The 19,317-nt window shown below is 44.4% G+C and overlaps 2 protein-coding genes across 3 annotated transcripts; one reads left to right on the plus strand and one right to left on the minus strand.

The window, feature by feature from the left end:
* Positions 1-46: 46 nt before the first annotated feature.
* usp39 (ubiquitin specific peptidase 39) lies at positions 47-7,312 on the minus strand. Of its 2 annotated transcripts, XM_080852427.1 has the most exons (14): positions 7,300-7,312; positions 7,138-7,208; positions 6,620-6,698; positions 6,195-6,289; positions 5,914-6,050; positions 5,239-5,391; positions 4,388-4,613; positions 3,425-3,499; positions 3,055-3,122; positions 2,561-2,749; positions 1,995-2,137; positions 1,390-1,525; positions 965-1,051; positions 47-390 (listed from the first exon to the last, which is right to left on the minus strand). In XM_080852427.1, exons 2-14 carry the CDS (start codon positions 7,187-7,189, stop codon positions 331-333), a joined length of 1,500 nt encoding a protein of 499 aa, XP_080708553.1. In that variant the 5' UTR covers positions 7,190-7,208; positions 7,300-7,312; the 3' UTR covers positions 47-330. The 2 variants fall into 2 exon arrangements, with proteins under 2 accessions (XP_080708553.1, XP_080708552.1); XM_080852426.1 differs by having other exon boundaries at positions 48-390; positions 7,138-7,304.
* Positions 7,313-7,692: 380 nt separating this feature from the next.
* On the plus strand, positions 7,693-10,564 carry cUnh2orf68 (chromosome Un C2orf68 homolog). Its single transcript, XM_080852439.1, has 4 exons — positions 7,693-7,875; positions 8,344-8,459; positions 9,147-9,298; positions 9,903-10,564. Exons 1-4 carry the CDS (start codon positions 7,766-7,768, stop codon positions 10,023-10,025), a joined length of 501 nt encoding a protein of 166 aa, XP_080708565.1. The 5' UTR covers positions 7,693-7,765; the 3' UTR covers positions 10,026-10,564.
* The last annotated feature ends 8,753 nt before the right edge of the window (positions 10,565-19,317 follow it).

The raw sequence follows: 19,317 nt of genomic DNA on the forward strand, positions 1-19,317 counted from the left end.
CTTTGAAATAAGTTTTCATTGTTTACATCATTTTTATGTTGTTTATTCAAGAACTTAGAGGCTATCTTGTCAGATAACACGCTTGGGCCCTTTTTTCATTCAGTAAGCTTTTGACTCCAATGTATTCCAGAACTTTACCTGCTACATCATCAGCCATCGGAGCACAAAAAAAAAAAGAGTTTTAAAGTCTGAAAGTAGTTTTAGCTCCTTTTTAATTAATTATTTCTTACATTAAAATAATAATAATAAAAAAGAACAGCCAATTTCTTCAGCGCACACACACACACACAGCCAGAACATGTTTTTAATAGGGCTTCCTCCTGTGGTCTCTCAGGCCCCTGTGTGACTGCCCTTTTCCTCTTCCTCCTCATTTGGTCTTCTCTTCCAGATCTGGAAACAGAAACACACATACACACACACACACACACACGCAAACACACACACGCGCACGCACACGCACGAACACGCACAAACATTTAAATCAGACCTGCAACCAATAGTGACGTATCATCTAATTTGAAATCACATACACTAAGTGTGTGTATGTGGTCTTTGGCCTAAGGATGTACAGCGGGTAAAATAAGTATTGAACACGTCACATTTCGCATTCACATCACATTCATTTCCGAATGTATTTGTTTTGGATTCTTTGTATGTATGGATTACCTGGGTTGTTACCAACATCTGGTGAAAATTTCACGTCAATAGCACCTTTGGAGATATATTTACTGAGAAAACTGGTGACGTGTTCAACACTTATTTTACCCGCTGTACCTGTATAAACACCTAAGTGTGTATGTGTGTGTGGCATTTGGCCTAAGGATGTACCTGTGGATACACCTAAGTGTGTGTGTGTGGTCTTTGGCCTAAGGATGTACCTGTGGATACACCTAAGTGTGTGTGTGTGTGTGTGTGTGTGTGTGTGTGTGTGTGTGTGTGTGTGTGGTCTTTGGCCAGGATGTACCTGTATATACGCCTCAGACAGGGTGATCATCTGGGGAAGAATATCCGTCACCTGCAGATCCTGCATCTCATACCACTTCCCAGTGCCCTGCAACATACACACACGCACATAAACACACACAATCACACACACACATAAACACACACAATCACACACAATCACACACAATCACACACACACATAAACACACACAATCACACACAGACACACACAGATATAAACACACACAAACACACACAGACATTAACACACACAATCACATGCATGCACAGACAACATATACACACACACACACACACACACACACACACACACACACACAAAAACACACACAATCCCAGGCGTGTACAGACAATACACCCACACAGACATAAACACACACTATACAGACAACAGCTGGCACAGACCCAACCACAAACACTCACATGATGTAAAACATGGATTCTGTAGGATCCTTCTGTCGGTTTCCCATCATGCACCACGTTGGCTACGAGGTCATAGGTCGTGCTTTTCTCTGAAACTTGGGCCTCTTCTGTCAGATACTCGCGCAGGTCCACACACCTGCAAACACACAAAAACACAAACACATTAGCACACAAACACACACACACAAAAACACACAAGCACACAAACACACAAGCACACAAGCACACAAGCACACAGACCGGCTGTGGCTACAGATTTAAAAATTCTACAAATTATAAAATCGAATCCCTCCATTGTAATACTGTAGTGAAGCAAAATAAAACAACATATTTACAGTCTTGGTTGGACAATTCTAAAACATTTCTATTCCTTTTTATTCCCAATAAGTGGCTTAAGCGCTTCAACAGTGCCTAGAGCTCTCTGTCTCTGGTGATTGTATCCATGTTAATAATGATTATGAGAGTATGTTTGGGTGTGTGTGTGTGTGTGTGTGTGTGTAGGCTGGATGGTGGTGGTGGTGGTGATTGTATCCATGTTAAAGATGACTATAAGTGTGTGTGTGTGTGTATGTGTGTGAGTGTGTGTGTGAGTGTGCGTGACTGACGTGATGGGGAAGTTGACGATGGTGGGGTTCTTCTCCACAAAGAAGTTGTTCTTGTTGAACCTCTTGATGTAGAAGATGAGATAGGGAGGCAGCCGCGTCAGCTGGAAACGCTTCAGGAAGTTCTCCTTGTACGTCTTGTACTCCTGCCAACGACACAGAGACAAGTCAACATCAAGTAGAATATGTGGATACATGTGAGAAGGAGCATGTGTGCGTGTGTGTGTGTGTGTGTGTGTGTGCTCTGGCTGGCTGTGAAACGAGTGACGATGATAAACACAGAAACCTCAGTTTTAATGAGTGTGTATGGAGCTGTGTCTGTTGTTTGTGCACAGGTGTGTGTGTCTGTGTGTCTGGGTGTCTGTGTGTCTGTGTGTCTGGGTGTCTGGGTGTCTGGGTGTCTGGGTGTCTGGGTGTCTGGGTGTCTGGGTGTCTGGGTGCCTGTGTGCCTGTGTGCCTGTAATCTTTGCAGTGTGTGTGTGTGTGTGTGTGTGAGAGTGAACGAGTGACCGTGTGTGTGCGTGTGCGTGTGCGTGTGCGTGTGCATGTGTGTTTGTGTGCTTGTGTACCTTCTCCATGTTGCCATTGAACTTGGTGAAGATGTTGAAGAGGGGGACCTGTGGGATGATGAGCTGCTCCTTCTCGTCCTTGTAGAGGGGAGCAGTGGGGAGGTCAAGGGTCAGGTAGAGGAAGGGGGCCTCGCTCATCACCTCCTGGTAGTCCTCCGTCAGCAGCAGGGCATCCTTCTCCTCTTGTTGCTACACACACACACACACACGCACACACACACACACACACACACACACACAGATACAGACACACACACACACAATAAATAAGACTGGCTTCTTGGGGAGTTTCACACATTGATGTTCAACTCTGTTTTAGACATGAAAGAGTATCAACACAGTCTACAGCCTAGGTGACTCAGTGATAAAGTCAGAGTTTAGAATCAAATACGGTTGGTTTGTAATGTATGTAAGTTTGTAAGTTTGTATGTATGTTAAGTTCATGGTGTCATCACTACATTGGAGTGTGTGTGTGTGTGTGTATCATCACTCACCAAGTCGGGATGAGGCAGTTTCTTAGAGAAGATCCTCATAGAACCCTGGAACACCTTTGTGATGATGGCTGAAAGCAAGGCAGAGTCCCACATTTATATACACAAATAAAGGAGTCACAAACACATTTAGATTCAATTACATTCTGACACTCAAAAAGACATAGGAGAGAAACACACAAACTCAGACACACACGCACTCACACAGACACACACACAAACTTGCAGACTCACACAGACACACACACACACATGCACAAACCCTCAGACGCACAAACTCAAACACTCACACAGCCACACACACGCACAAACTCAGAACATTCACACACACACACACACACACACACACACACACACACACACACACACTCACATGGTTTCTTCTTGGTGCCACCCAAGGCTCCATGCAGAGCATTGAGAAACCAAGACAGGAAGTCCACAGAATCCCCTGTGGAGGAACACACATCACACAATGTTAACAAACACCCATGAGCACACTTACAGAAATCTGAATCTGTGCTGACAAAAACAGGCTGCTCCATTACACAAGACGATACACCAATAATAAAAAGGTGAATAGTTAACACACATAGTCTATGGAAATACAAACGGAGAAAACAACATAAAACTTAATAGGAAACGTGACGCACATTTGATGAGTTTCTGGTTTTCTAAAAGGAAAACGTCAAACATACTGTGGAGCTGACTTTTCTTCTACATACTGATGTGCTAACTTTCTCAATTCTAACTATGGAGATTAACTCTCCATTATAACATTAGCGGGAAGAATGGAAAAACACTTAAGCAATCCTTAAAAATCCGAAACTACGCTCCATCTGGTGTTACACCCTCACAGAGCTAAACGTTCTCAGTTTTGAGGAGTGATGACCATAATATCATGCCACATGCGCAGCATTCAAACTTGCTGAGGAGCAGAAATGGCGTGGTAACTTTCTCAATACTAACTATGGGGTACACCAGATGATAAATGGAAATTATGTTCTGATATGCTTTTGTCTTGCATGTTGTAGCTGCATGAATGTCTTGACTGCATAAATGGTGTCAATAAAAAATTGATCACAAAAAAAATACTAACTATGGGGCACCCTTGTACGAGAGTAACTCTCGATTATAACATTAGAGGGAAGTTTGAAAAAACACTTTAGCAATCCTTAACATCCGAAACACAGTGTCACTAATGTCATTATGGTGACACGCTCACTCCATCTGTTGTTACACCCTGACTTTCTTGACTAAAACAGAGCTACCGTACCCTGTTTGCCTTCTCCATCTGGTGTTGCACCCTGACATTCTTGACTGAACAGAGCTACCGTACCCTGTTTGGTGATCTGGAAGTTCTTCTTGGAGCAGAGCACGACGGCCTGCAGCATCTCGTGGGGCGAGACGTGGGCCTTGAAGTTCCGCGGGTTCCACAGCTTCCTCATCAGCTCCCCGAAGCGCTGCACCAGCAGGAACATGATGTCACCCGGGGGCCGGCGAATCGTGCGGTAGTTCTCCTCCTCCAGGAAGTAGTTCCTCAGCGGAGGGACATTAGACAGGGCCTTGAAAGTGTGAGAGAGAGAGAGACAGAGAGAGAGAGGGAGAGAGAGCGAGAGAGAGAGATGAGAGAGAGAGAGGGAGAGAGAGCGAGAGAGAGAGAGATGAGAGAGAGAGAGAGCGAGAGAGAGAGAGAGGGATGAGAGAGAGAGAGATGAGAGAGAGAGAGGGAGAGAGAGCGAGAGAGAGAGAGAGAGATGAGAGAGAGAGAGATGATAGAGAGAGAGAGAGAGGGATGAGAGAGAGAGAGAGATGAGATATATACAGTATATAGCGAGAGAAATTATTTATAACTATTTGCAATCATTGTAAATGAACATTTCGTGTACACACAGGCCAGTCATATTTCTTCATCGGAGTTCTAGGAAGGAAAATGTAATGCCAGGTGAACACTGTTATCACTGTGTAAGAGCTGTATAAGTGGATGTAATCACTGATACCATAAAGACCCGATATGTCAGAAATGCAAGTCTGTGTGTTTCTGTGCATACATGTCCATGCATCTGTCTGAAGACCTCCACTGGTGCAACTGACAGCACCACCGCCATTGCATTAATATTCGTGTGTTTTGCAGGGCATGCAGGGTTGCAACTGTGGGCACATGAAATGGAGAGCGATCGGCGTGTGTACCTGTAGCACTGCATTGGCATAGTCATTGGCCTTGATGTTGTTGAGCCCAACGATGCCAGGCAGGTAGGTCGTGCCGTCGTAGGCACGGTAGAGACGGCCCTGCTTGTCCAGGCCACCGATGTGCTGGCGAGTAAATGTGGGCTTCAGCACATACTACAGGGTTTAAGAGGAGAGAGAGAGGGAGAGAGAGAGAGAGAGAGAGAGAGAGAGAAAGAGAGGGGAGGAGAGGGGGAGAAGGAGAAAGAGAGAAAGATAGGGAGAGAGACAGAAAGAGAAAAAAATAAGGAGAGAACACAGCAACACAGACAATGAGACGGATGCATGGGAAGATGTTTTTTGGGAAAATATGATGAAAATGTCTGTACTTTATGTGTTTCAATGAATAGTCTATTTAAGTGATGTGTAAGGAATGTTTATGGGGCGAGTAGGACTGGGCAATGGCTAGTATATGAGTATGCATTAGTGTGGCTAGTATATGAGTATGCATTAGTGTGTATTGTTGTGCGCTTCAGAGGGTGAGTGTTGATGTAAATACATGTAGAGCCAGTCACGTACACACACGTACAGACACACACACACACACACACACACACACACACACACACACACACACACACACAAACACACACACACAAACACACACATGACATACATGTTGCATGTATGTCAACTTACCGTGATATCCTCCAGTGAGGAGTCAATGATCTCGTAATTGTCAGGCAGGCAGTAGAATTTCAGTGTGTGCAGATTTAGGAAGACATGGTGAGTGAACTGTACACTGTGTGTGTAGGCATGAGACTTTTGTCCTCTCCCTGTAAACACGCACACACACGCACACACACACACACACACAGGAATTATTCAACACTATCAAAACGTTGGCACACATAGGACTCTGGTCTTAACCTCCATTAAGTCTACATGTCTGTAAATATGTATGGCAGGTGAAGACTCACCCTGGAAGTATTTCCCACAAACCAGACAGGCATACACATTTATGTGGGACAAGGAGATGGAGCACAGCTTCTCGAAGTCAAAGTCCAGAACGCTCCTACAAAAACACACAACAAGTATGAGTTATTCCTATACACATCTTATACTGGAGCATAATTTACGTCTTTGATATCCGTTAAAGCTAATTCATTTCACGAGGTAAGGAGAGAAACATGCATATTATGTATGAAAACTGTTTTGATAGGGGAAAAAATGTGTCACCGGCAATCATGCAGAAATGAAAAACACTCCTCCATTCAAAACATACAAATAGAAAGAAAGCCCAAATACAATTGAATAGTAATGCTTATTAAACACTCCTATTGAACAGAAAGTGTGAGGACGACAGAAAGACAACCATATTATGTGTATGCGTATGTGGGTCTACCTGTTAATGGTGTCCAGGTAAGGACAGTGGCGACTCCTCTTGTCCTCGGCATCATGTGTTCGACTCACTTTTAGAGGTACTGTTGAAAAACATTGATTACAACTAAACATTGCAATACACCAATCCAAATCTATATATCTTCATTATTGCCAACGCCTTCCAAGAAATAACTGTGGTCAACATATATGAATGTGAGGTCCACATAATTCATTACCGTCAAGACTGATTTATGTTATTGTATCACATTAGGAGTTCTGGGTATATCACTAAAGCTAAGCTAGCTAAATATGTCTACTTGGTCCTATGGTTGCAATGCCAACTAATGCTACCAGTAAAGACGTAGCTGATCAAACAACAAACATCTCCGTATTTACTTCAATTATGATTTCATTTTGATTCGTTTACAACGGAGTTGCTTATTACAAGATAACACAGCAGACGTTGCTGCCTTTCTTTGCTATCTAGCCAGATAGCAGTGGCTAACTTATCCCAACTACAATACTGAAAGTTATCGCTACCTTCAGAATCTTCGTCTTCGTCGATTTCACGTTCCCTCTTTATGGTCGCCATCCTGTTCTATTCACGCGTCCTTTGTGTTGCAGAAAATATCGGGTTAATTTAGAAACCGACGTACAAATGTTGAAATCAGAGTAAAAATGTGTCTGTATGGCAGAACGCACTCCGAATCTCCCGGTAACGATTTTTGCAGGCCCACTGGAACCTTGCCCAGAGTTGTTGCGCAGAGCAGAGAGCTGAGGGACACTCTCTCTAACAAAAAATCCCATTTAATAATATACAGGTATAAGCTTTCCGTTGGCATTGCCATACATCATTATGTATGCAAGGAATTTGGAAAATGGCAGAGGATATGTTTTTATACCTAAAATGAAAAACCTTCGCAGACCGTATAATCTTTTTTTCACCATTTTCTGGTAGATGGCAGTAATGCTGTGCAGTGAACTGTGGAAGTAGGCGGAGAAGGCTGAATAACCACGTGTGTGAGTCCTGTTGGCCATCCATTTATTTCAAAGGTTTTAGTAGCACAACCACAACAAGCCAATGATGTGGTGGTCGTGTTTGGACTAGCTGTTTAAGAAACAGTATTTCTTCTGTTTAATGTAACTGTGTGTTCCAGGAAGAGCCACGATGGAGGTTTTGCAGGACGGGGACGAGCATTCACTGGAGTATAAACGAAGTGGGCGTCTGGACATGACTCACGGATTCGTGCACCATATCAGACGAAATCAGATGTTAAGGTAAAGTTTCTCATTGAAGCAGGTCTATGTAAGTGCACCCACCAAAGTGATTTCCAAGCCTCTCATGTAAGTTTTCATTTCCCTTAAATAAATTGCGACAATGAAATCTGAAATGTGCTGTTTCCTTTGGTAGCAGTTGCACTTTCTCAGCTAGAGACTCAAAGACGCATGCGCAGAGGTGTTTTGTATGAGTGCGTTGACGCAGGGGCCTAAGAAAGGCCATAGACTACCATATATCACCGTCCTCAGATATAGGACTTAATAAAGTGTTCCACGTTCGCAGATGAAGTTACTATTAAAGATTAAGAGATACTTAAAACCTGATTCTGATCCATATGTCACGTCATCCATATCACCACTTAACTGCAGTGTGGGCTTTTTGAAATCAGGGACAAGTGGGACTGGTACGTGGGTTTTACCCTGGGCCTTATTACAAGCTACACAAGTGCTTGCATGTCTGTTTTGTAGGGATGATTATGATAAGTCAGTGAAACAGGCCAAAGAGAAGCTACGACGCAGGCATACCACCACCCCCTGTCGCCCTCGACGACCAGATCTGCAGGTGTATCACCCTCGCCACCGGAGTAAGTCAGTTGTATGAATGTGCATGCACATGCAGTACTGTATGGGAGTGTCATTTTGTCTTTGCGTGTGTGTACCATATTACACACGTGTCTGTTAGTTATGTTTATCTGTGTCTTTGCGTGTGTATACTATATTACACGAGTATATGTTAGGTATGTGCATTTGTGTCTTTGTGTATGTGTACCATATTACAAGCGTATCTGTAAGTAATGTACATTTGTGTCTGCGTGTGTATACCATATAACACATGTATCTGTTATTAATGTACATTTGTGTCTGCGTGTGTATACCATATAACACATGTATCTGTTATTAATGTGCATTTGTGTCTTTGTGTATGTATACCATATTGCACATGTATCTGTTAGGTATGTGCATTTGTGTGTGTGTGTGTGTGTGTGTGTGTGTGTGTGTATCTAACCCATATTACACACGTATCTGTTAGTAATGTGCATTTGTGTGTGTGTGTGTGTGTGTGTGTGTGTGTGTGTGTCTGTGTCTGTGTGTATGTTTGTGTGTATCTAACCCATATTACACACATATCTGTTAGTAATGTGCATTTGTATGTGTGCTTATGTAACCCATATTACACACGTATCTATTAGTATTGTGCGTTTGTGTGTGTGGGTATGTAACCCATATTACACATGTATCTGTTCGTTATATGCATTTGTGTCTTCGTGCAGACGGCATGGGGCCCAATGAGGCGGCGGAGGATTGGCAGGAGAATGAGAGCGGTGACAGCAACACTGAACAGGAGGCAAGCTCCGCCGCTCCGCTCTTCTGGCTCGACTACCAGGCGGACAGTGGTCATGTGACCTCCTTCATCGTCTGCAAGGTCTGTTGGTGCACCAGCTTTGCCGTGTCGGCCATGTTTGTCTGTTGGTCGTGGTGGGAGCTTGGTTGGACAGTGAAAAGAGAGTTGAGGTGACAACTGAAAAGAAGGCTGGAGACATTAGGGAGGGAGAAGAGAGGGGAGAGGAGCAGGGCAGTGAGAGGGGAGAGGAGCAGGGCAGGGCAGTGGAGCGGAGACAGGGAAGAGGAGCGGAGACGGGGCAGGTTAGAGGAGCAGGGGAAGGAGAGCGGGGACAGGGAAGAGGAGTGGGGACAGGGGAGAGGTGAGTGGTATGTCGAGCAATACAGGAATACGGGGACTTGATTTTCGCTGGACAATTCAGGAAATACCCCTCCAATGAACTTCCTTTTGGGGAGGGGCCATCCTTCGACAGCAAAATGAGGTATTCCTCCCCTCCCAGTTAAGATGGTATTTTGCAGCCTTATGGAACACTGGTACCTCCTTAAAAACAGGAATGCCCTATGGAGGAGACAGAAACACAGAAAGATGGAGTGGTGAGTGCGTGAAGGTGAAGGGGAGAAGCAAGTTTGCCTGCTGATTACATTTATTTAATTTAAATTTTATTTATTTATTTTTGTACCACCAGGAGGACGATCCTGCGAGCGTGGTGGAGCGGGTGGCAGAGGGGAACGTTCTCGACCCGGCCATGAAAACCGTTCTGCTGGCACGCATCCGTAAGGAGATGGACAAGCGGTGTAACAAGCGCTGAGCAAGCGTCTACGCTCCGCGAGAGGACGGATCGTAACAGAACCAAAACAGCTAAACCGGAGGATGAGCCGAGAGATATCGAGTGATCTTAGAGAGGAAGTGGTGTAGAACTAATAGGAGTGAACGAGCTGGGAGAAGAGGTCCAGAGGAGGGTCCAGAGGACCAGAGGGATGCACAGCTCTCAGGACTCCTCAAGGAAGGGGAGCAGTTAAGGCAGGATTACAACAGCCAATCCGCGCATGGAGCTGCTCTTACAGGAAAACTATGCTGAGACAGACTGACTGCTCGCATCAAAGTTCACAGGTCACGATCTTTCAGATGCAGTCATGGTGGTCTCTTGAAACACAAAGTGTCTGGGATGTTTTTCACACACGCACACAAGTACAATCTGACGCAAACCGGTTGACCTGCGCTGTGATCAAGAATCTATAAGATATCTATTAGTATAGATGCATCTGCCTATGGCTGCAAGAATTTGTCATGTGTTTTGTTTGTTTGTTTGTTTGTTGCCTGTGGTAACATCATTGTTTGTTTTCGACAGGTCCCTATAGTAGCATCATTGTTTGTTTATTTGTTTTCTAAAGGTACCTGTGGTAGGATCTTGCTAGACGCCCATCAGGATGCTTGATTTAGAATGTAAAAAAAAAAAAAAAAAGCATGTTTGGCTTGGTAGCTGGCAGTGGTCCTGGGATGCTTGACACCCCCTAGTGTCATGGAGGAGAAAGGGGAGGAGGGGGGATGCTTAGCTATGCCAGGGGGTGTGGCGGGGCAGGCAAGCAAGTTTAAATCTCCTGGAATGCTGAAGTGGAGTGAGTAACAGCTGTCAAGCATCTCAATGGGCCCCTCCCAACATTTGTTTAGAAAACATATTTTTTCTGAAATTGCTGTGCAGTAAGCAGTGTGTGTGTGTGTGTGTGTGTGTGTGTGTGTGTGCCCACGTGTGTTTGTCTGTGTGTGTGGGGAAGGCAAAGATTGTGAAGGCTCACCTCACTTGCTGTCATGTCAATCCAGTAAAACGTTGATTGCAGTTTATTCTTTTGTTGTTTATTCTTTTGCTTGTAGTTTGTGTATGTTGTAATATCAGTGTGTTTTTAAGTAAAGGGTTTCGCCCTAATACAAAAGTTTCATTCTTTAGTCCTCAAGCAGTACACCACATTTACATACGCATTCATTTAGCCGATGCTTTTATCAAAAATGGTGCAATGTATATATTTGATTAATATTGTACTCTCTGGAAGTTCAACCTATTGGTGTTTGCACCTTTCTCTTCCAGTTGAGTTGAGTTTATCAAAAATGGGGCAATGTTGACATTTGATTAATATTGTACTCTCTGGAAGTTCAACCTATTGGTGTTTGCACCTTTCTCTACCTAGTTACTCTATTTGAGTTGGAGCAGGTGTTTTGGAATGCAGCCTTGTCCATCAGCCTTGTCCATCATCTCACTGTCCATGATCATCTCTGGAAGTTCAGCCAATTGGTCTTTGCACCTTTCTCTACCAGTTGAGTTGGAGCAGGGGTTTGGAATGCAGTCATCTCACTGACACTGTCCATGAAAGCAAAATGGTGCCCATGTTGTTGTTAGAATGACTATTGCTTCACTTTAGGTGTGTGTGTGTGTGTAGTTCATTTAGAGTGCTGCTGGTGAGGTCAAGTGCTTTAGGTGTGTGTGTAGTTCCTTTAGAGTGCTGCTGGTGAGGTCAAGTGCTGCTGGTGTGTGTGTGTAGTTCATTTAGAGTGCTGCTGGTGAGGTCAAGTGCTGCTGGTGTGTGTGTGTAGTTCATTTAGAGTGCTGCTGGTGAGGTCAAGTGCTGCTGGTGTGTGTGTGTAGTTCATTTAGAGTGCTGCTGGTGAGGTCAAGTGCTTTAGGTGTGTGTGTGTGTGTGAAGTTCATTTAGACTGCTGCTGGTGAGGTCAAGTGCTTTAGGTGTGTGTGTGTGTGTGAAGTTCATTTAGACTGCTGCTGGTGAGGTCAAGTGCTTTAGGTGTGTGTGTGTGTGTGAAGTTCATTTAGACTGCTGCTGGTGAGGTCAAGTGCTTTAGGTGTGTGTGTGTGTGTGTAGTTCATTTAGAGTGCTGCTGGTGAGGTCAAGTGCTTTAGGTGTGTGTGTGTGTGTGTGTGTGTGTGTGTGTGTGTGTAATTCATTTAGAGTGCTGCTGGTGAGGTCAAGTGCTTTAGGTGTGTGTGTGTGTGTGTGTGTGTGTGTGTGAAGTTCATTTAGAGTGCTGCTGGTGAGGTCAAGTGCTTTAGGTGTGTGTGTGTGTGTGTGTGTGTGTGTGTGTGTGTGTGTGTGAAGTTCATTTAGAGTGCTGCTGGTGAGGTCAAGTGCTTTAGGTGTGTGTGTGTGTGTGTGTGTGTGTGTGAAGTTCATTTAGAGTGCTGCTGGTGAGGTCAAGTGCTTTAGGTGTGTGTGTGTGTGTGTGTGTGTGTGTGTGTAATTCATTTAGAGTGCTGCTGGTGAGGTCAAGTGCTTTAGGTGTGTGTGTGTGTGTGTGTGTGTGTGTGTAATTCATTTAGAGTGCTGCTGGTGAGGTCAAGTGCTTTAGGTGTGTGTGTGTGTGTGTGTGTGAAGTTCATTTAGAGTGCTGCTGGTGAGGTCAAGTGCTTTAGGTGTGTGTGTGTGTGTGTGTGTGTGTGTGTGTGTGTGTGTGTGTAATTCATTTAGAGTGCTGCTGGTGAGGTCAAGTGCTTTAGGTGTGTGTGTGTGTGTGTGTGTGTGTGTAATTCATTTAGAGTGCTGCTGGTGAGGTCAAGTGCTTTAGGTGTGTGTGTGTGTGTGTGTGTGTGTGTGTGTGTGTGTGTGTGTGTGTGTGTGTGTGTGTGTGTGTGTGTGTGTGTGTGTGTGTGTGTGTGTGTGTGTGTGTGTGTGTGTGTGTGTGTGTGTGAAGTTCATTTAGAGTGCTGCTGGTGAGGTCAAGTGCTTTAGGTGTGTGTGTGTGTGTGTGTGAAGTTCATTTAGAGTGCTGCTGGTGAGGTCAAGTGCTTTAGGTGTGTGTGTGTGTGTGTGTGTGTGAAGTTCATTTAGAGTGCTGCTGGTGAGGTCACGTGCTTTAGGTGTGTGTGTGTGTGTGTGTGTAATTCATTTAGAGTGCTGCTGGTGAGGTCAAGTGCTGCTGGTGTGTGTGTGTGTGTGTGTGTGTGTGTGTGTGTGTAGTTCATTTAGAGTGCTGCTGGTGAGGTCAAGTGCTTTAGGTGTGTGTGTGTGTGTGTGTGTGTGTGTAGTTAATTTAGAGTGCTGCTGGTGAGGTCAAGTGCTTTAGGTGTGTGTGTGTGTGTGTGTGTGTGTGTGTGTAGTTCATTTAGAGTGCTGCTGGTGAGGTCAAGTGCTTTAGGTGTGTGTGTGTGTGTGTGTGTGTGTGTGTGTGTGTGTGTAGTTCATTTAGAGTGCTGCTGGTGGGGTCAAGTGCTTTAGGTGTGTGTGTGTGTGTGTGGTTCATTTAGAGTGCTGCTGGTGAGGTCAAGTGCTTTAGGTGTGTGTGTGTGTGTGTGTGTGTGTGTGTGTGTGTGTGTGTGTGTGTGTGTGTGTGTGTGTGTGTAGTTCATTTAGAGTGCTGCTGGTGGGGTCAAGTGCTTTAGGTGTGTGTGTGTGTGTGTGTGTGTGTGTGTGTAGTTCATTTAGAGTGCTGCTGGTGGTGGGGTCAAGTGCTTTAGGTGTGTGTGTGTGTGTGTGTGTGTGTGTGTAGTTCATTTAGAGTGCTGCTGGTGAGGTCAAGTGCTGCTGGTGTGTGTGTGTGTGTGTGTGTGTGTGTGTGTGTGTGTGTGTGTGTGTGTGTGTGTGTGTGTGTAGTTCATTTAGAGTGCTGCTGGTGAGGTCAAGTGCTGCTGGTGTGTGTGTGTGTGTGTGTGTGTGTGTGTGTGTGTGTGTGTGTGTGTAGTTCATTTAGAGTGCTGCTGGTGAGGTCAAGTGCTTTAGGTGTGTGTGTGTGTGTGTGTGTGTGTGTGTGTAGTTCATTTAGAGTGCTGCTGGTGAGGTCAAGTGCTTTAGGTGTGTGTGTGTGTGTGTGTGTGTGTGTGTGTGTGTAGTTCATTTAGAGTGCTGCTGGTGAGGTCAAGTGCTTTAGGTGTGTGTGTGTGTGTGTGTGTGTGTGTGTGTGTGTGTGTAGTTCATTTAGAGTGCTGCTGGTGGGGTCAAGTGCTTTAGGTGTGTGTGTGTGTGTGTGTGTGTGTAGTTCATTTAGAGTGCTGCTGGTGGGGTCAAGTGCTTTAGGTGTGTGTGTGTGTGTGTGTGTGTGTGTGTGTGCGTGTAGTTCATTTAGAGTGCTGCTGGTGAGGTCAAGTGCTTTAGGTGTGTGTGTGTGTGTGTGTGTGTGTGTGTGTGTGTGTGTAGTTCATTTAGAGTGCTGCTGGTGGGGTCAAGTGCTTTAGGTGTGTGTGTGTGTGTGTGTGTGTGTAGTTCATTTAGAGTGCTGCTGGTGGGGTCAAGTGCTTTAGGTGTGTGTGTGTGTGTGTGTGTGTGTGTGTGTGCGTGTAGTTCATTTAGAGTGCTGCTGGTGAGGTCAAGTGCTTTATTTGTCCCGTACACTGAACATGAAGTGAAATGTAAAAAGGGTCTACGCTCCACACTCTGCAGAAAAAATGAGGACGTTTATAAAAAAGTTAAAAACAACATTCATAATAAAGATAATTATATAGTACATTGTAAAAAGTGCTAAATTTAAAACTTTAAATTGAGTCAATAGTCTCAATGCTTTTGGGTAAAAACTCCTCCTTAGTCTTAAAGTCCTTGCATTGAGAATGCGGAGGCATCTACCCGACGGAAACCCGGGTGAAGAGGCTGGCATTGGGGTGTGAAGCAGCTGGAGGAAGACCGTTCACACACAAACACAAAATGATGCACAACTGGTATTGGGGTGTGAGGCATCCCTCATGATATCCGTGTTTAAGCTCTGTCAGGTCAGCAGGAAAATATGGCCGCACGGTAAGCTAGGCAGTGGGTAGTGTTGAGACCCCTGAGCTGGAGGAACACTGTTCACACACAAACACTAAAATGATGCTCAACTGGGTGATACAGTTTAAGTGTGATGAATTGCTTTGCCCAGCAGAGGGCAGCATGCACACAGGAAGGTTTCCTAAATCTCTAACGTGAATGTGGAAGTGCAGCCCAAGAGGGTTGAGTGTGTACTAACAGCCTGAGGAGCCCAAGAGGGTTGAGTGTGTACTAACAGTCTGCCTAAGCCCAAGAGGGTTAATGTGTACTAACAGTCTGCCGAAGCCCAAGAGGGTTAATGTGTACTAACAGTCTGAGGAGCCCAAGAGGGTTAATGTGTACTAACAGTCTGAGGAGCCCAAGAGGGTTAATGTGTACTAACAGTCTGCCTAAGCCCAAGAGGGTTGAGTGTGTACTAACAGTCTGCCGAAGCCCAAGAGGGTTAATGTGTACTAACAGTCTGCCTAAGCCCAAGAGGGTTAATGTGTACTAACAGTCTGAGGAGCCCATGAGTGTGTACTAACAGTCTAAAGGAGACTGAAGCCCAAGAGGGTTATAATAATAATAATAATTCATTTAATTTGTAGTGCACTCTACGTTCAAAATGAATCTTAGAGTGCTACAGTGTGTAAAACATTGAGTGTATACTAACAGTATGAGGACTTGAAGCCCAAGAGTGTTGAGTGTGTACTAACGGTCTGAGGACCCTGACGCCAGTAGTAATACACAGAAAGTGTGCTATTCTTAGAGACCAGGCTGTGTGTGTGTGTGTGTGTGTGTGTGTGTGTGTGTGTGTGTGTGTGTGTGTGTGTGCTTGTGCGTGTGTGTATTCACTTCTCAGAAAGAGGACTTGTCATGCGCATGTGTGTGGGGGCCATGAAGGGTCTCTTTCCCATGCTCCCCTTGCTCTAGAGTGCTGTGACTGGCCACTGAGGAACCTATATGTAATCTACCCGGCAACAGCCTTTCCTCTCTCTTTCACACAGACATGCTCGTCCATGTCTCACTCCCACACTCACACAGAGGCACACACACACACACCTGCACTTACACACTCTCACAATCACACATACACACATACACACATACACACACACACACACTCACACACACACTCCCACACTTGCACACACTATCAAACTTACACAGACACACACACACACATACACACATACACTAGCACAGAAACACACTCCCATACTCACACGCACACTCACACACACACACACTCCCACACACACACACACACACACACACACACACACACACACATACACACACACACCCACTCGCACAGAAACACACATGGTGTTATGTAACAGCACCAGGGGGTTTATCGCTGAGGCGCTTCATCAAGTCTACAACTTACGCACAGGCATAGTGGAGACAGAAAGGTCACGCCAGGTCAATGTAATTCTCCCTCCCGATCTCTCGCTCTCTCGCTCTCTCCTTCTCTCCTTCTCTCTCTATCTACTGTATTTCTCTCTCTCTCTCTCTCTCGTCTCCTTCTCTCTCTATCTACTGTATTTCTCTCTCTATCTCTCTCTCCCTCCCTCTCTCTCTCTCTCTCTCTCTAGTCTCTCTCTCTCTAGTCTCCCTCCTTTTATTTCACTCTCTCTCTCTCTCTCTCTCCCTCCCTCCTTCTCTATCTTCCCCTTCTCTCTATCTCTCTCTCCCTCCCTCTCTCTCTCTCTCTCTCTCTCTAGTCTCTCTCTCTCTAGTCTCCCTCTTTTTATTTCTCTCTCTCTCTCTCTCTCCCTCTCCCTCTCTCTATCTACTGTATTTCTCTCTCTCTCTCTCTCCCTCCCTCCTTCTCTCTCTCCCTCTCTCTCTCTCTCTCTCTCTCTGTCTCTCTCTATGTTCCCGCCAGCAAAGGCCAAACTCAAAGATCACACACATCTGTTCTTCTGGATCAAATGCCTCATTTCCTGCCATGAGCATATGGACTGCCCCTAGATCCGTAGATAGGAAACGGTACACACACACACAAGCACACACACACCCTCTGAACTGTTTAGTGGCAGTGCCAGAATAAACTCCTCAAATCTCTTTTGTATCTATTTGTTATTTAACCCTAGCTAAAACCAGTAAGTCCTTTGAAATTAAAGATCTCAAGCGAGCCTTGACCAGGATTGTAACCCAATAAAAAAGTTACACAAGTTCTCAAAGACAAAAAAAATACAAAGTACAAAGAACAAATATGAATACACCATATAAAAATACTCTACCCAGGACATCAAAAGCAGAATTAAGTTAAACAGAAGTGGCATGTTAAAAAAAGGGTTTGGCAAAATCACCTACATTTTTAGCAAATACATTACTTAGTGATTTATTATGGCATTGAGGTCACCCAAGCGGCATGTTCTGGAAGGTGTTTCCACTAAATTGAGAATTAATCTTGGGCGCCTGGTAGAGTTGCTGATTCGTGGAAAGAGGCTGATATCAGCTGATGGGACTTGGAGGAAGGTTAAGTTAGTGTGTGTGTGTGTGTGTGTGTGTGTGTGTGTGTGTGAGAGAGAGAGAGTAGGTGTTAACCCTGTATGGCTGTGGAACAAATTGTGTGCCAATGGTGCAGTCACTGTAGACCCACTGATTGTCACGATAAACTGAGAAAGCAGCAGGGAAGAAAAGATTTAAAGTAACATTATGCAACAATTTGACCCTTTTTGAGGTATTGTTTATAGTAGGCAACTAGTTTTGGTACCATCATCAAATTCATTTTCACATTTCAATTCACATGTGTGCCACAATTATTGCCACCCCTAGAAAATCTTATAATTTAAATCTAACTGAAGTATATCTCCAATGTTTTACATTTTTAAGTTCACCTGTTTGTTAAGGAACTCTTAAGTGGTCAGCCATGACTTCCTGGAGTATAACTATGAGGTGATACAGGCCAAATTCCCGTAGTCATCATCACCATGGGAAAGACGCAAGAACACAGTGACAATGTATGACAAACTGTTGTTGTGGAGCTGCACAAATCAGGAAATGGATATAAGAAAATCTCTAAACTTGAAATTTTAAAATAACCATTTCCACTATCATGGCAATAACTAAGAAGTTTAAAGTGACAGGAGAGGTTAACAATCAGTCTGGAAGAGGACGTGTGTGTACATTGACACCACGCACCGTGAGGAGGATGATTTGACTGGCAAAATAATCTCCACGGATCACAGCTGGAGAATTGTAGAAATTAGTTAAGTCTTGGGGTCAGAAAGTCTCCAAAACTACCATCTAACGCCACCTACATCACCACAAATTGTTTGGGAGGGTTGCCAGAAAAAAACTCTGCTGTCAATCAACAACAAACTAAAATGCCTACAGTTTGCCAAATGTTACTGGGACTTTCAATGGGGCCAGGTCATATGGTCAGATGAGACCAAAAAAATAGCTTTTTGGCAACAAACATCAAAGGTGGGTTTCGAGTAGACAGAAAGATAGCCATACAAAAAAGCACCTCATACCCACTGTGATGTATGGTAGTGGATCTTTGATGTTGGGGCTGTTTTTCTTCCAAAGGCCCTGGACATCTTGTTAGGATACATGGTATCATTGACTTCATGAAATACCAGCAGATATTAAATGAAAACCTAACAGCCTCTGCCAGGAAGCTTAAAATGGGCCGTGGTTGGAGCTTCCAGCAGGACAATGATCCGAAGCACGGATGGAAGGAATGGTCTCAGATCCTGTGCCATGTGTTCACCAACCTCATCACACATTATAGGAGAAGACTCAGAGCTGTTATTTCACAAAAGGGAGGCTGCACAAAATATTAAATGAAGGGTTGCCAATTATTGCGGCACACACATTTTTGAGAAAAGATTTGTTTCATGATATGAATGTATTGTTTCTTTCAATTATGATACTTCAATTAAAGGTTAGATTTTGGTAAATATTTTGAAAGAAAAATCATGAGGATAAACAATGAAGACTTTTTTTCCGCATCTCGTTTCGCTAATTTTTACTAAAGGGTGCCAATAATTCTGGAGGGCACTGTACAGTAGTTGTGTGTTTCCTGGCTGTAACACCTTGGAAAAATGGAAGTAACAGACATTGCCAGCTTTACTGCCAAAAGACACCAGTTAGTTTGTTGGCAAGCTTCTATCAGTGTCAACTGGGCTGAGGGTGGTGTTTGCATGGTTTTTGTCTGCCTTTTTAGGTCGTTAGTGTGCTAGTTTTGGAACAGAACTCCTTATTGCTGCTTTGTTTTGTCACACATATATGCCCATGGAGGATCCTCCTGGATTGCATGATTCAGACACCCTACACCTGTACCCCAATCTAACCGTACTCTCGTCACCAACTTAGAATGTGTCACACCCTGACCTTCAGCATCAGCCTCCATCTCAAGATGCCTGTGTGCTG

This window comes from Sprattus sprattus, assembly GCF_963457725.1.
Source record: "Sprattus sprattus genome assembly, chromosome: 15".
Taxonomy (NCBI): Eukaryota; Metazoa; Chordata; class Actinopteri; order Clupeiformes; family Clupeidae; genus Sprattus; species Sprattus sprattus.

Coding starts and splice junctions, on each gene's coding strand:
- usp39 (XM_080852427.1), bottom strand. CDS start 7,189: ATGGCGACCATAAAGAGGGAACGTGAAATCGACGAAGACGAAGATTCT. Junction 6,699..7,137: donor CGAAGACGAAGATTCTGAAG/GTAGCGATAACT, acceptor GTTTTTCAACAG/TACCTCTAAAAGTGAGTCGA. Junction 6,051..6,194: donor TTGTGGGAAATACTTCCAGG/GTGAGTCTTCAC, acceptor GCGTGTTTACAG/GGAGAGGACAAAAGTCTCAT.
- cUnh2orf68 (XM_080852439.1), top strand. CDS start 7,766: ATGGAGGTTTTGCAGGACGGGGACGAGCATTCACTGGAGTATAAACGA. Junction 7,876..8,343: donor AGACGAAATCAGATGTTAAG/GTAAAGTTTCTC, acceptor TCTGTTTTGTAG/GGATGATTATGATAAGTCAG. Junction 9,299..9,902: donor CCTCCTTCATCGTCTGCAAG/GTCTGTTGGTGC, acceptor TTGTACCACCAG/GAGGACGATCCTGCGAGCGT.